Here is a 14,221-nt window from a genome sequence, read left to right as displayed (position 1 = left end):
TGGCTTGGCAGGCAGACCTTGAAGCCCCCTGCCTCTCCCTGCTCTTGAGCACACTGCGAACGTACGCTGTCACCTGCCCGAGGACTGATGTGCCCATCTGTGGAGTTAATGGGCTGTGGGCCCACCAGCTGTCACATGGGGGCATCCAAGAGTGGCATCAGTGGCTAATGAACAGACTCCACAAACATCTCTGCTGACTCTTTAAAGTCCCTTAAAGTCAGAGCTAAATTAGAGTCAGGGGAAGGCAGAGTTGGAGTTGGGATTTTGGGGTGTCGTTGGCACCCCACTTCATCTCTGGGCAAGAACTGGAGCTGCTGATGGGTGAGGCTGAGGGTTTGGAGGTCAATTTCTCAGCGAGCACGTGGCCTACACAATCTCTGCCCTTGCCTCCTGCCACCTCCAGTTGACAGTGTGCAGGAGGAGAAACGCCACCAGCATTTGGAAGCTCGAGTGTCAGTTCTGAGGATCTTGGCTCAGGAAAGGCTGCCACATCCCGAGATCCAACCCCATCAGTGAATTTGGTCTAAACCAAAATTCACTGCGCAGGCATTTTTATTTAGTCTTCTCTAAAATGGTTGCATTACATTCTAACCTAACAATAAGCATGCATGGCACCCTGGGAGCCTGGCGGGGGGCAGTGTGGGGGAGTTTGGAATGAAACCCTGATGTTCTGGAAGGTTGCTGTGTATCAGGAGTGCAGTTCCCCAGACGACCTCCAGGTCTCCATCTTCCAAGCCCATGGTAGAATTTCACTTCCTGCCTCTCCCTCCTGCCCCCGTTTGTGCTGGGGTGTCCACATGACATCTTCTGGCTGATAAGTGGTGAGTGGAAATAGCAAGTGTCACTTCTAGGCTGGTCACTTAATGGCCAGTCTGAGGCCCTGCTAAGCTGTCCTCTCCCCTTGACACGGCCGTCATCCGAGGTGGCCATTGTCTGAATGCTGTGACCTGAAGTGACTAGTCAGCACGACTCCCTGTTGACCCCGGGGGTTGTCGCGTGTGTGAGGTATAGCCCTGCACAGTTTGAGATTTGGGGGTGGGTTGTTTGTGGACATAGCCCAGCCTATGAGGACTGATACAGTTAGGTAGTGAAACGTGGCATGCCTCACACCCTGGTTGAATGTGAACAAGAAATGCCCTTTAGTTACTCTTGATTTTCAATATATTTTAAAAATCAGATGAATTCTGGTTTGCTGGATGATTAGGTGCAGTGCCCCCAAACTTTCCCAAGTCCACGTACTGCATTTCGAATGAAATTTACCCAAATATTGATGCATATTTGGGATGTGTCATTTCCTACTACATTTTAGACGCGGTGCAATGCAGTTATATGAACAAAATATGAACACAACAATGCTTTCTCCTGCAAAACCACATTAACGTCACTTTCAATACACATATAATGAAAAATGCTTCATTTTTTATTTTTTCGAGTGACAATGGCTAATCAATTTGATTCTGGAGCCGAATTGTCTGGGCTTGAATCCCAGATGCATGCTTTGCCTTTGATCTGACCTTGAGCAAAGCGTCACCCTCTCGCTGCCTCTGTTTCCTCATTTGTAAAGTTAGATCATACCAGCTTGTACCACAGTTTCGCTGCTCTTAGCACTGATCACTTCACAGCCATAAAGCACCTAGTACAGTGCCTGGGAAACCTCACCACTGCGTAAATGTGAGCTGTTGATGCTATTGTTCCGAAGGCTATCTTTACAACCTGGCATTTTTATGAACAAAAATGCAGCATTGCCTAGGAAAGGACACAGGAATGTCTATTTATCAAAAACAGGCCAGTGTTTATCAAAGACGCTGCCTCGGGAGACTGTTCTGGACTGAAGATTAAAAGAAATCCCAGGCTCCAAGCGGAAGACGTGATTTATATGGTAAACTCCCTGTAGATGGTGCGTCTGAAGTCCCACTGGCTGGGTCCTTCCTGGTGGCGGTCCTCTGAATTTCTTGAGGCAAAATGTCCTGAGAAAGAAAAAATATTTTGACAAGGAAGAGGAGGAATGGGTTTTCTAGCTCTCACCAGAATCTACCCAGAGGCACAGGACAGGTTGGCATGTCCAGGTCAAGAAACATGTGTGTGGGAAGAGAGTGCTGAACTAGGGGCCAGAAGGGGACCACGAGCTGGGGAACCTGCCACCCAGGGGTCTGTGGCACCTCTCCTGATGAGTGTCTGGGTTCAACCTGGTGGGGCCCCTAGGTCCCCTTAAATCTCAAGTCTGCCAGCCTGTCCTTGAACTCAGCTGTTTCTAGCCCTCAGCCCCAGAGCGGGGGCAGGGGAGGGAGGCGGGGTTGATTCGGTTTGGCTGAGGGAAGCAGAGACACCAGCAACGTGGCCCTGAACCTGCTGTCCACGCTACTCCCCACAAAGGTCCCCACCCCCACCTCCAGTCATGCAGACACCACCACCTTGACCAGGTTAGATTCAGTCAAGTTTGGGATTCATTCCGAATCTGGGGAGGGGGTGTGGGGAGGGCGGGTGCTTTGGCCCCGCCCTTGCCACGCCCGCAGGTGTGCCCTTGGTGTGGGTCCCCGGCCAGGCTTGGGGCACGGGAGCGCGCCGGGCCCTGCGCCCCGCGGGGAGGGTGGAGTGGGGCGGTCCCGGAGGGGAGCAGGCGGGCGCGGGGCGCGCGTGCATGCTGATGAGCTGGGCCGCGTCACTCCGCACCGGCGCCGTGGCTGCGGGGCGGGCAGGAGCTGCACGCCAGCCGGAGCGCCAGCTCGCCCGCGCCTCCCTCGCTTTCCCGGCCCCCACACCCGCCCCACTGCCCCCCGAGACGGGGCCGCGCCCCTCTGCGGAGTATGCCGGCTGCTCCCTGCTCCCGCGGCCCCGGACAGCCGCTGCTCTCGGGGACCCCGGGCGGCCGCGGGGCGCGCTGAGCGGGCGCGGGTGGTGCTGAAGGGACAGCTCCCGGGTGCAGCCGCCGGTCCGCAGCCCCCTCACCCACAGCCACTGCTGCAGACCGCCGCTCTCAGACCCCGGCTCGCAGCCCTCTCCCCGTCCCGCAGCCCACACACCCACAGACCCGTCACCCGCGGCCCCAGCCGCAGACCCCCGCTCTCAGACCTCCCCACCACAGTCCCCTCCCCGCCACACTCTCCCCCCCCCCCCCCCCCCCGCGCCATAGCCCGCTCGCGAAGTCCCCACAGCCCCCGCGGCCCCGCGGCCAGCCGGGCTGGCTCATGGTCCACCCAGCAGCGGGCTGGGCGGAGGCTTCTGCGGCCGTGCCCACCGGGTGCCCCGTGGGTGAGGCAGCCCCCAGCTTCCACCGCGTTCATGGCGGTGGCCAGGAAGATCAAAACTTTGCTGACGGTGAATATCCTGGTGTTCGTGGGCATCGTCCTCTTCTCCGTGTACTGCCGCCTGCAGGACCGCTCCGAGGGGCTGGTGCAGGTGGTGCGCGGCGCGGACCGCCGTGGGCGCAGCCGGCTGGCCAAGGCGGGCGCGCTGCTGGACCGCGAAGCCATCCTGCAGCGCCTGGACCACCTGGAGGAGGTGGTCTACAACCAGCTGAACGGTGAGCCAGCCGGTGCCCACGGGCTAAGGGGGCGGCGTGAGGGCACTGATGGCCTGATGGCCAACAGGGGCTGGATGAACTCTGGTTACTTCCGGAGGCAGGTAGGAAAGAGAGGGGCTCTTTGAGGCCTCCTATTAGCAGAGAATGTTGGCCTGGATGACGACCAGTTCACACACTCACCCAGGGGACACTTGAGAACACCCCCCACCCCACACGCAATGACTCTACCTTGTTCCCTGAGAGAACTCGAGAGAACTCCTAAAGAGGGTGGAGGCCCTGCTGTAGGAGCAGGAGGTGCCCAGGGCCTCTGTGCTTCTCTAGGAGATGACCTTAGCCTGGGACCACTCCCCAACCTCCCTGAAGTGGAGAGGGGGCAGGGTCCCGCTGCCTTCAGAGGTGGCAGGGTGGCGTCCTCCAGGCTGGTGAGGAAAGGGACACCCCCGACCACAGGGCCTGTCCAGTCACTCGCCATGAGGATGCTCGGGGCTTGGTCCAGAAAGTGCCGTGGGACAAGCGTGAGGCTGCCAGCCTGACTGGGCGACAAGTAGTCGGGCCCAGCAGGGGACTGGCAGGTGTTAATTACGGAGGTGGACCCTGGGACACCGTGCCTGGGGGACGGGATCCTTGGGAGTGACTGCAGGCAGCCCAGCTGCTGGTGGGGGGCTCCTTGTTCAATCGGAGCAGGTATGTGTCACCCTTGAGTCAGCATCAGGTCGCGAAGGTCAGGGTCATGGCCGCAGCGGGTGGGACCGAGTACTTTTCCACTTTGGATCCTTGGGTCGCTCTGTGCTGAGTCTGGCAGGAAGGAGAAAAGTTCGTGGGCTTTTTCCTCTGTGCTGTGCTCTGGTTTCTGCACTGGCAACCCCAGCAGAGCTCCCTCAGGACGCATCTGTAAAAGCCACCCCCTGGGAGGTGGCTTGCGGGGTCCTCTTGGGCTTTCCTTCAGGATGCCCAGCCTGCCTCTCAACCTGGAGACTTGGTGATGTCCCGAGATTTGAGAACTGTCCACAGCCTCGCGTGCCCACTCAGAGCAGAGCACCCTTCTGACTCCCCCTGCCCTTTCTCGCCACCCCCAGGCCCCCTGGTTTTCCTCCCCAGGTACTTTTGATGGGTACTGTGCTTTTCTGACCTTTCCAATTCAGCTGAAGCCACGAGGGGAGAAAGTTTGGTTCTACTGCCACTTGGCCATTCTGGCGATGTGATTCATCTCCCGGAAGGCAGCGTGCCCCGTAAGAGCACACAGCTTTATTGGAGTGTATTTGCCAGGGTGTTATGGTCTGTTTTATGGGGAGAACCGAAGGATTATATAAAAACATTGGCAGCACGTCCGGTTGTGTAACATTACAACGGCCAGCTCAGCACCGCGAGCTGGTTCTGAGAAGCAGCCAGGATTCTTGGTGGCAGAAAAGCCAGGACCTTGCAGCGACTTTCCCGACACTGACTGACCTGAGATAATGAAGTGTTTCGGGAACGTGGGTGTCACTGCACACCCACCCTAGTCTCCCTTCTCCCCTCTCCTGGCTCCCCCCATCCTCTTTCCCTTCCCTCTTCCCTTCTCTCTTCCCACCCCTCCTTTTCCAAACATCTTTTTTCCTTCCTCCCTTCACTAAATCTCTTCCTTCCCCTCAGTTTCTCTCTGTCCTTCCTCCTTTCTCTTCCCACCCCATTCCTCCAGCTGTCCCCTCATCTCTGTCTGTCTCCTTGCTCTGTCTTGTCTCTCTGTCTCCGTCTGTCTCTCTCTGTCGCACTGTCTCCCCTGCCCCTGCTCTCTTTGACAAGCCTGTCTCATACTTTCTCAGGCCATCTACGTAGCACAATGTCTCACCCAGAAGTCATTCAGTATTTGCTCCTGGAAATGGCAAGAGAGCCCCAGTCTAACTGTCATCCCAGGTTGGTCCCTAGGAGGGGACAGAATAGCATTGGGGTTGACATCTGTTCACAAGAAGCCATTTGGAAACAGTGCTTAGCCTCCAGATGGGCACAGATTCCCCCACGTGAAGGTTGTTGAAGCAAAGAGAAGCTTCCTGGCGGAGGCTGGCCCCTGCCCTTCCCACTGTGGCCTGTTCTATTTTACATCCAAGAAATGTGATTCCTGGGAGTTTCCACCCAATACTAATTCAGCCGAGTTTAGAAAGGAGAGGGAGAAATCCAAAACATTGATTTATCACTTATATTTCCTCTGCCTTGACTGCTTCCTGGAAATCTCTCTTTGGCTCGCAGGGGCTAGTGGGAAGGAAAGGCTGTCGGAGGGGGGGGGAGGCCCAGAGGCAGGACATTGTCCCCAGTTTTCCCCAGACCCTTCCTTTCGCTGGTGCGGTGGCCTTTACTTGGGATGTCTTAGTGACCTCAGCAAAGACCTGTTACCTGGTATGTGAAGATTCAAATTCACAGTACCTGGGGGAAAACATTCTTTAAGGAAATGCAGTGTAGGCACATCCTCTGTGTACGTGACAGTTGGCTTCTAAAGTCAGTGCTCACGGCAAGAAATAATTGTTTATATCCTTGTGAATATCTTAACTCGCACAGAAAGCACGAACCATGGTTCTGTGTGAAGCTGGCCCAGCAAGTCTGGTGAATGCTGAGCCTGAGAACCTCTAAGCTTGATGAGAAGGAAAAGGAGAGATGTGTTCCCACTCCTCTGTCTGCATTCAAGCCCTTGTGCCTTTAAGAAAATGGCCAAATCCCTGAGGATAGGGGTGTGGAGGGGAGGGCAAGGGATTTTCCTGCACTCCTGGTTGGCAGGGTTTACTCTTCTCTCAGTCAGTACAAAGCCTCTGTGAGGCGAAAGCAGGTGGCTTTCTTCCATTGTTGTAGACCTTGCACAGGGGAAGGCCTTGCACAGGTGAGGGCTTTGCACAGGTGAGGGCCTTCCCCTAGTATCAGGAAGGGCTGTGTCTCCCTAGTTCAGAGGACAGAGTCTGGCCCCGCCCTGGCCACCCATCCCTTTCATGACTCTGGATGTGTTTTCATGACTCCTGAGGAGCTGTGACTCTGGAATGGAGCTGGGGGTGGGGACGGTGGGGTTTCAGCTTGGGTTGGTTGGTGGTTTTTGAAGGAGGTCGTTTCTAAAATTCAGAGCACACATGGTCAGTCCCTCTGCCTTGACCCAGCCCAGCCCCAGTTCACAAGGCGCACGTTACAGTCAGAGGTCAAAGCTGGGGTCCATCGTTCAGAATGAGAAGCCAGGAGCCAATGAGACGGCATGACTTGACCAGACTTGTTTAGAAAGGGAGTGGTGGCTAAAAGAGGTGCTTGCTTCAGCATGAGCCACATTTCTACAGTTATTAAAAGTTCAAGTTAAAATTCCAGAAGGTCCAGTTGTGGGCTCTCAGGCCATGGCCAGAGACGTCCCAGGGTGCGGCCAGCTCTGCCAAGGCCGCAGGTCACTCACTTCCTGCCTGCCCCTCCTCCTGGAAAGAGATCCTTGCCGACGCTGGTCTCTCGTAAACTTCAGGAATTCACGTTGGGTTGGCACCGTTTTGCCGTGTTTGTGCACGACAGCTGTCGTTACTCACCTGAGGGTGGGCCATGGGTCTGTTGCACTCGCAGCTCGGAAGCCCAGGGTCCGGCAGAACCTGCATTTGTTCCCACCTCGTAAAGATGTGTCAGTTGAATGACTGTGTGGGTTTTTCTCTAAACAATTCACTGTTTTTGCTTAAAGTAAATTTCTGTTAGAAGACAATTGCCAGTCACCACCATATGCCTAGGTAGGAGGTGACTATACAAATGAACGCAATGAAAACAACATCGTGCTGCTGGAATCCATCAGGTGTCTCGTCACCAGGGGCTCTGGGCCGGGTCTGCCATCTTTGTTAAAAGGGAGTTCTGAAGTGATGGGCTTGTGGGGCTGGATTAGCCTGAAACCAAGACTTTCTCCTTGAAAGAAACCAGGACATTGAGACGGCTGTCAGTAGGGAACACGTCTCACAGTAAGAGCGCTGACCACCGGCCCACTTTCTGCCCAAATCCTGGTGACATGCTGGTCCCACAGGATTCGGACCCCACACCTTGGGAAGCCCGGTCTGCAGCAGTGCCTGTCCTGAGGGGACAGTTTTGTGGGGATTGGAGGTGGCGGGGGTAGGGACATGGGTGACCAACTTGCTAAGGGGCATGTGTCCCCAAAGCTGTGCCCACTGAAACGGGGTCCCAGATTTGAAAGCAGGAAGCCAAAGTCCTACCAATAGTCTGAGCACAATGAGTTTAAATAGTAAGACCCCAGGTTGAGCTGGATGGACAGGTCATATGATGGTGAGGGGCAGGATGGGGACTATTACTGACATTTGCCTTGCACCAATGTCTAGCCGTGCAGCCGTTTTCTCCCATGGTGTTTGCTTCATCGCTAGGCAGGTATTGCGGCTGAGAAGCTAATCTGGGGAGCCCATCCAAAGCTTCCCCACCTGACATGAATGGGGGTTGGTCAGCCCACGTTCTCCCCACCCGTTGACAGCCCCTGGCTCAGGGTTTCACACCAGCCATGTGAGGACAGTGAGGGGTCTCTCATTTCCCCTGCACAAGGCGGACACCCTGTCAGTGCTGTGAGAAAGATAAAAGCAGGTGAGACGGGACGGCAGCCTGCAGAAGACTGTCGAGCGGTCTGGGGCTGGGAGGACCTGGCTGTCCCCTCGGGACCCGCTGGCCCCACCGTGCGCCTGTCCCAGCCCACCAGCCCTGAGAGCCCCTGGCTGCATATAAGAGGCTTTCCGAGCTTCTTCTCTGTATCCCCATGTGCTTCGGGGTGCTTTCAGATATCCCACCAGGGAGGGTCCCTACCCATTTGTGAGTTTTAATTCCTGAGTGGCTCCCTGCTGGTTCCAGGGGCCTTTCCAGCTCTAGCCCATCAGTCTTCATCCTTCTGGAACCTCCTATGAGTCCCAAAGTCCTGCGCTGCTGCAAAATCAGCCCCAGTCTGCGATTTAATCACAGGCCCTGGCAGGTCTTGCTTCAGAATGGCAGCGGCATGTAATTGGCTGGCCATTTTCCCCCCAGGGTCATTGACTGGCTGGCCTTTCACCCTGCATCAGTGCCACCCCACCGCCCCCATCACTGTTGTTGATTTTCTACAAAGAGTGAAAAATAGTTAATGCTCCCAACTGGAGCCCAAGCTCTCACACGACCTCGGTGGGGCCATAGGCCAGTTGACCAGAATTGCCTGTCCCCTCGTCCTAGTCGTCCACAGTGGGCACACATGAGGACCAGCCTGCAATTACATTTCACTCACTCTGAGAAGATTAAGAGCCTTTGGTTTTGCTTGTTTTCTCTCCTTTGCCTGAGCTGCTTTGCCTGCTGGGCTGGCTCTGACCCCATCCAACCTCGGATGAGTCAGGACATGGAGGCCCCTTCCCGGATATGGAGGCCCCCTCCCACACACACCCTTTCCGGACATGGAGGCCCTTTCCCAGCCTTGCGTTTGGGGGAGACAACAAATGCCCCTCACGTGTTTCCATTGGGGGGAGCAGACCTCACTAGGGCTGGCTTCACCTGGAGACAAGTCTGGGAATCCCAGTCAAGCTTCCAGGAATAACGCCTGCAGACAAAGCCCGAGCCTGGGAGTGTGTGGGGCGAAGCGATTTTGCATTTACGGTTCAGCTCAGCAATCTGCATATTTCAAGGGCTCTGTACTGTTTTCTAAAAGGACCGTTTATCCTTTGTTGGCTGAAGACTCGACAAAAGTCTCTAAACATCCCTGTATCTGATGCCCCCACTGACGTTCCAGGACTGCACCCAGGTCTCAGGACGGCTTAGCCGACTTCTCTGTTCCTCCGTCCCTAAGTGCACATGCCCTGGCAGGACACGTAGCTGCTGCTGAAGGAGGGGCAGACGAGAAGGGCCCTTGGGAATGCCATCGTGACATGGATCTTCCCGGATGGGGACTTCAGTTTGGAGGGCAGAGGTTGGGACGTCTTAACCACACTCAGCGAGTGTGGTGATCACATGAGTCTGACACCCCTACCCCGCTGCTCCCCCAGCTGCCATTCACCAAAAGGAGAAACTCATTTCCAGGTTGTTTAAAAGATACTTAAGAGCTGTGTTATGTCCCAGCGTGGAAGCCAGGCAGCCAGGCCCAGGCCACTTGTCTGATGTCAGCAAAGCAAACATGGGCTTTGTCCCCAACCTCTGCTCCAGGAGGCAGCGCAGGCTGGCAGGGGGGTTCCCATACCCCGAGATGTCCGTGGCGTCTGCCTCACATGCCAGAAACAGGAGAGGACACTTTGTAAAGAACCTCAACCTGAGGTCCCCCAACCTGTGCTGCTCATAAGACAGTGGAATTGAGGGGGGCGTTAGTTCCCGCAGACGCTGTGGTCTGAGGCTGCAGCATGTGGTAAGTGTGTATGATAAACAGCTTTCTTTGGGCATTCTGGGGTTCAGAGTCTGATGTGGTCTCTGGCTGAAACTGCAATGTCCTCAGGGCTGGTTCCATTTGGAGGCTTCAGGGAGAGTCGTTTCCTGGCTTTTCCGGGTTTTGGCACGTGACCTCCCTGTGCCTCTCTTCTGCAGTCACATCTCCCTCTCTCCTTCCCCTCCCTGTCCACTTTTAAGGACTTTCTGATGACATAGGGCCCACCCAACAATGCAGCGTCATCTCCCAGGTCAAGGTCAGCTGCTGAGCGACCTTAATTCTCTTTGCCACGTGACCAAACACAGACCTGGGTTGTGGGGGCAAGTGTGAACATTGTTGGGGCCGGAATGCCGCCCTTCACAGTGGGCAAACCTTAGACTTGATAAATGTGAATACTGATAAATGTTAGGGGGCAAAAGGCAGCCGGGAAGGACAAAGTGGGAGAGGGAGGCAGGGTACCTCCCACGGGCGTGTCAGGACCGCAGTGACGTTTCTGTGAAGGCTGCAAGCAGGGAGCAGATGTGGCATGCAGGGTCTGGAGAGCTGGCGCCAGGCCCGGCGGGCACACAGATCCTGACACGGGCGCAGCCAGGAAGCCGGTCTCGGGGGTTGGTGTGGGAGGCTCACATTTGGGAGCTGTCTTAGTTAGCTGGGGCTACCTAACAAGTACCACAGACCACACAGCGGCAGCTTACACAACAGAGATTCTTGTCTGTCTCTGGAGGCTGGAAGTCCAAGATCCAGGTGCCGGCAGGTGGGGTTCTGGCGAGGCCCCTGTCCTGGCCTGCAGACAGCCTTTTCTCTGCGTGCGTACGTTCCTGGTCTCTCTCCCTCTGTGAGGTCACAGTCCTATTGGACCAGGGCCCTCAGTGACCTCACTTAACCTGAATGATGTCCCTAAGGACCCTTCTGCAGGTACAGTGACACGGGGTGGGGGTGGGGTTAGGGCTTCAGCACTTGAGTTTTAGGAGAACACAGTTCAGCCCACAGCAGGAGTTACCTGCATACAGATGCTGTGAGGCTTTGCAATCTCGCCTAGACTGGGAGTGAGTGTGGGTGGAGAAGAGACCAAGTCCCGCTGGGCAGGGGCATCCCCCAGATGAGAGGGAATGGTGGGTGGGTTGGGCACGGCAGGCGAGGGTCTTGTGCCCGCCTCAAGGGACCACCAGCGCTGCCAAGTGCTGAGATGGATCATGCAGGAGGACCGAGGCTGACTGCTGGCTCAGCAGCTTGGAGGTGACCTGGTGGAGGGGATGGGTGAGCAGAAACTGGACACACCAGCCTGAAGCTGTGCTGGTGACGCAGGGCTTCTCGGCCCAGCACTGTTGACATTTGGGACTGGTGACACTGGGGGGGGGGGTACTGTCCTGAGCATTACAGGGTGTTGAGCAGCGTCCCTGGCCTCCACCAGGTGTGACAACCAGAAATGTCCCCATGTGTTATCGAATGTCCGTGGGGGCAAACCCATCCCCAGCTGAGAACCACGCTGTGAGGGAGGCTGAGATGGGGCTCAGTCCTGGAGAGCAACGTGGGGCACAGGACGTCATTTCCAAAATGGGAGCAGGGCAGCGTGGGTGGACGCAGTTGGAGCTGCTCCCGAAGCCCCGCCCCCCCACGGCGGGGTGGGGGGGCCTGACCAGCACGGAGGCCGCTGCTGCGCAGGGCCGGGCGGCAGGGAGCCCACGTGGGTGGGAGCTGGATATCTCTGAGCCTCCCATTTTCTCAGCGAGGCCACGGGCTGAGGTAGAACGCAAACCCCCTTCTTCTCTCCCTGCTCCCTGCTCCCTCCTCCCTCCTTCCTTTTTTTGAAGTACAGCTATAGCACTAAATGGATTTTTAAAAAGAAAGTATGCTTGGTTTTACATCTTCTATGTTTCACTGCAGCATAGAGGTTATTACAAAATGTGTGTCGTGAAGTGGGGACACTGGGTGGGTTGTGTTGAGAACCCCGGTCTGTCAGGTGGGGATGGACAGGGGGTGGGGTGGGGGGGCAGCGGGAGAGGGTTCCGAGAGCCCGCAGAGTGGGAGCTCTGCCCTGTCACCCCTCCGCCCAGGGCAGTTCCATCCACAGGCCTTTCCTGGAGGTAGAAGGGAAGTTGAGGAAAGAGCAGGCAGGCTTCCAGGGTGAGGTGGGCCTGGGTGGGGGACTCCCTGGCCCCCTGGGCCTCCTCCTGGGCTCTCACCGTGGACACTGCATCCTCTCAGGCCCATCTCTTTCTCCCCCTCCCCGCCACGGACACATTGCACCTTGGAGAATGTGCTCGTTCTCGGCGTGAGGGCTGCCCCCCTCCCCATCCTAGTCCCCCCAACCTTCTGGCTTCTGAGTGAGACCCAGGACAGAGGGTGCTCACTGCCCCAGGTAGAGCTCACGCTGTTGATTGGAACTCTCTCTGAGGCTGTTTCATGCCCACCTGATGGTAACAGTAGGTGAGGTGAGTGTCTGTGTACCTGGGGTCTGTGAACGCGTGCCGCCCTCACCACAGCCTGTGAGGAGACCATCTCTCTATCCTGCTGCCCCCACGAGGAGACGAGGGCCCCGCGAGGTCGTTCCATGGCAGGCGGGGGATGAGACCTGCACGTGGGCTCCAGGCTCCCTGCGCCAGAGGCCTCCCCGGTGCCAGGCTGAGAGCACAGCTCCTGCCTCTTTCAGCAAAAAAGGACTATTTTTATTTTTAACAGGATAGCTCAGTCACATCAGGTCTGTGTGCAGCCCCGTGTGAAACCCAGTGAGCCTTGATTTTATTTCAAAGGAAAAAAATAACACGCGTGCCTGGGCTACATGAGGGACTGTTTTCACACTGTTTTGAGCAGATTGTGGAAAACGCCTGTTAGTATTCTGTGTGCTGGAGCATGGGCGCAGGGCTAAGGGGGGCCGGGCCAGCCACCCAGGTTCCAGACCAGTGCCACCCCCGCCCCCACAGCCTGGGGCAGTTGGTGAGGCCCTTGCTGTCAGCCTCCTCACCTGCAGGTGGATCATAGTATTTGTCTCCTGGTTTTGCTGTCAGGATGCAGGAGGGGAGACGTGGGAGAGCCTGGAGTGGCTGGTGTGGTGTTTGCTCGCGGGGAAGGAGGCCCGAGCTGCCTTTGCAAAGCCATTATCACGTCTGCTGATCCACACTCCCGGACCTCCCAGCCCAGCTCCTCTGGACTAAGCCCGGCGCTGACCCCAGGCCTGTGCGGAAGTTGGGAGGGGGCAAGGAGATGGTTTCATCCTATGCATACTTTATTCACAGAATTGTACAGGGACCAAATGTCATGTTCCCCCCCCCCCCGCACCCCGTAAAATTCCTGTGTTGGAACCCAGCCCCAGTGGGGTGTACGAGGAGGTGGGGTCTCTGGGAAGTGATTAGGTTTAGATGAGGGCGTGAGTGGAATCAGTGCCCTGGTATGAATAGGAACAGAGGGGTGACACTTTCCGTGCGCACACACCAAGGACAGACCAGGTGAGGACACTGAGAACTTGCAGCCTCAGAACCATGGGAAGTAAATATCTGCTGTTTAAGCCGCAGCCTCAGGGGTCGGTGGTATTTGTTATGCGGCCAAGCTGACTGAGTTAGGGCATCCACACGGGGGTGGGAGTGGGGGGCCCTCGGCATTTTCAAGGTCAGCACATACTCCTGGGCTTGTCCGTCTTCCTTGCCTGGAAGGTCACTGTCTCCTGGACGGAGGCCTGGGCATGGCACCCACGGCTCCAGTTCTGTCTCCTTCACTTTGGGAGCCCGCAGTTGTCCATTCCTTCCTTCCTTCCTTCCTTCCTTCCTTCCTTCCTTCCTTCCTTCCTTCCTTCCTTCATGCATTCCTTCCTTCACAAGCACGTGCTGAGTGCCTGCTGTGAGCTAGGTTCTGGGCGCCACGTGAGCGAGGCGGGCAGCCCTGCCCTGGGCGGGACAGAGCCAGCCCACTCTCTGGGCCACCCAGACTCCCTACTTCCTCCAGCTGAGCCTGCATCCCCACTCCTGTCCCCAGAGCGTGGGGTCCTAGGTCCCCTCCTGTCTCTAACCCTCAGAACAAGCATTTCCCAGGAAATTAGCACTCAGGGTTTGAGCAGACAGCTGAGCTCGAGGGAACCAGAGGCTGAGGTGGGCACAGGGCACTCGGGGCCCGAACGCTCTGACCTTCTTGGGCTGTTTCCCTCAGAGCCAGGTGGCCGGTGAAGTGATAGGACACTCCAATGTCCCCATATCTACTCCCCAGCAATAACTGGGCTGCGATCTGGGGCAGGTTGACACTTAATACTGCAAGGAGCAGGCCGTGTGACATTCTACGCCCTTCACATGCTTCACAAAGTGAAAGGAAAGGCCAGGGAGTCCATTCTGCCAGCTATTTCCAGCCATCCCTTATTTCCATGCTTTGGCCCCATAAAT

General features: G+C 56.6%; 1 protein-coding gene and 1 long non-coding RNA gene across 5 annotated transcripts in view; one reads left to right on the top strand and one right to left on the bottom strand.

Moving 5' to 3' along the window:
- Positions 1 to 705: 705 nt before the first annotated feature.
- Positions 706 to 4,790, bottom strand: LOC141569272 (uncharacterized). 2 transcript variants are annotated; one of them, XR_012492773.1, is made up of 3 exons: positions 4,650 to 4,790; positions 3,749 to 4,315; positions 706 to 1,967 (listed from the first exon to the last, which is right to left on the bottom strand). It is a non-coding gene; the product is annotated as an uncharacterized LOC141569272 (long non-coding RNA). The 2 variants fall into 2 exon arrangements; XR_012492772.1 differs by having other exon boundaries at positions 3,909 to 4,315.
- The window catches only part of GALNT9 (polypeptide N-acetylgalactosaminyltransferase 9), a 50,569-nt gene continuing 38,875 nt past the window's right edge, over positions 2,528 to 14,221 (top strand). The window contains exon 1 of one of the 3 annotated variants that reach the window (XM_074321825.1): positions 2,528 to 3,520. In XM_074321825.1, coding sequence (XP_074177926.1) covers positions 3,280 to 3,520 — 241 coding nt within the window. In that variant the 5' untranslated portion in view covers positions 2,528 to 3,279. The remainder of the gene's footprint in view (positions 3,521 to 14,221) is intronic. The other 2 variants (XM_074321826.1, XM_074321824.1) reach the window with 2 other exon arrangements.

This window comes from Rhinolophus sinicus, linkage group LG16, assembly GCF_036562045.2.
Source record: "Rhinolophus sinicus isolate RSC01 linkage group LG16, ASM3656204v1, whole genome shotgun sequence".
In the NCBI taxonomy this organism is placed as follows: Eukaryota; Metazoa; Chordata; class Mammalia; order Chiroptera; family Rhinolophidae; genus Rhinolophus; species Rhinolophus sinicus.
Note: the sequence above shows the minus strand (reverse complement) of the source record. Positions and strands in the feature narration are given on the sequence as shown.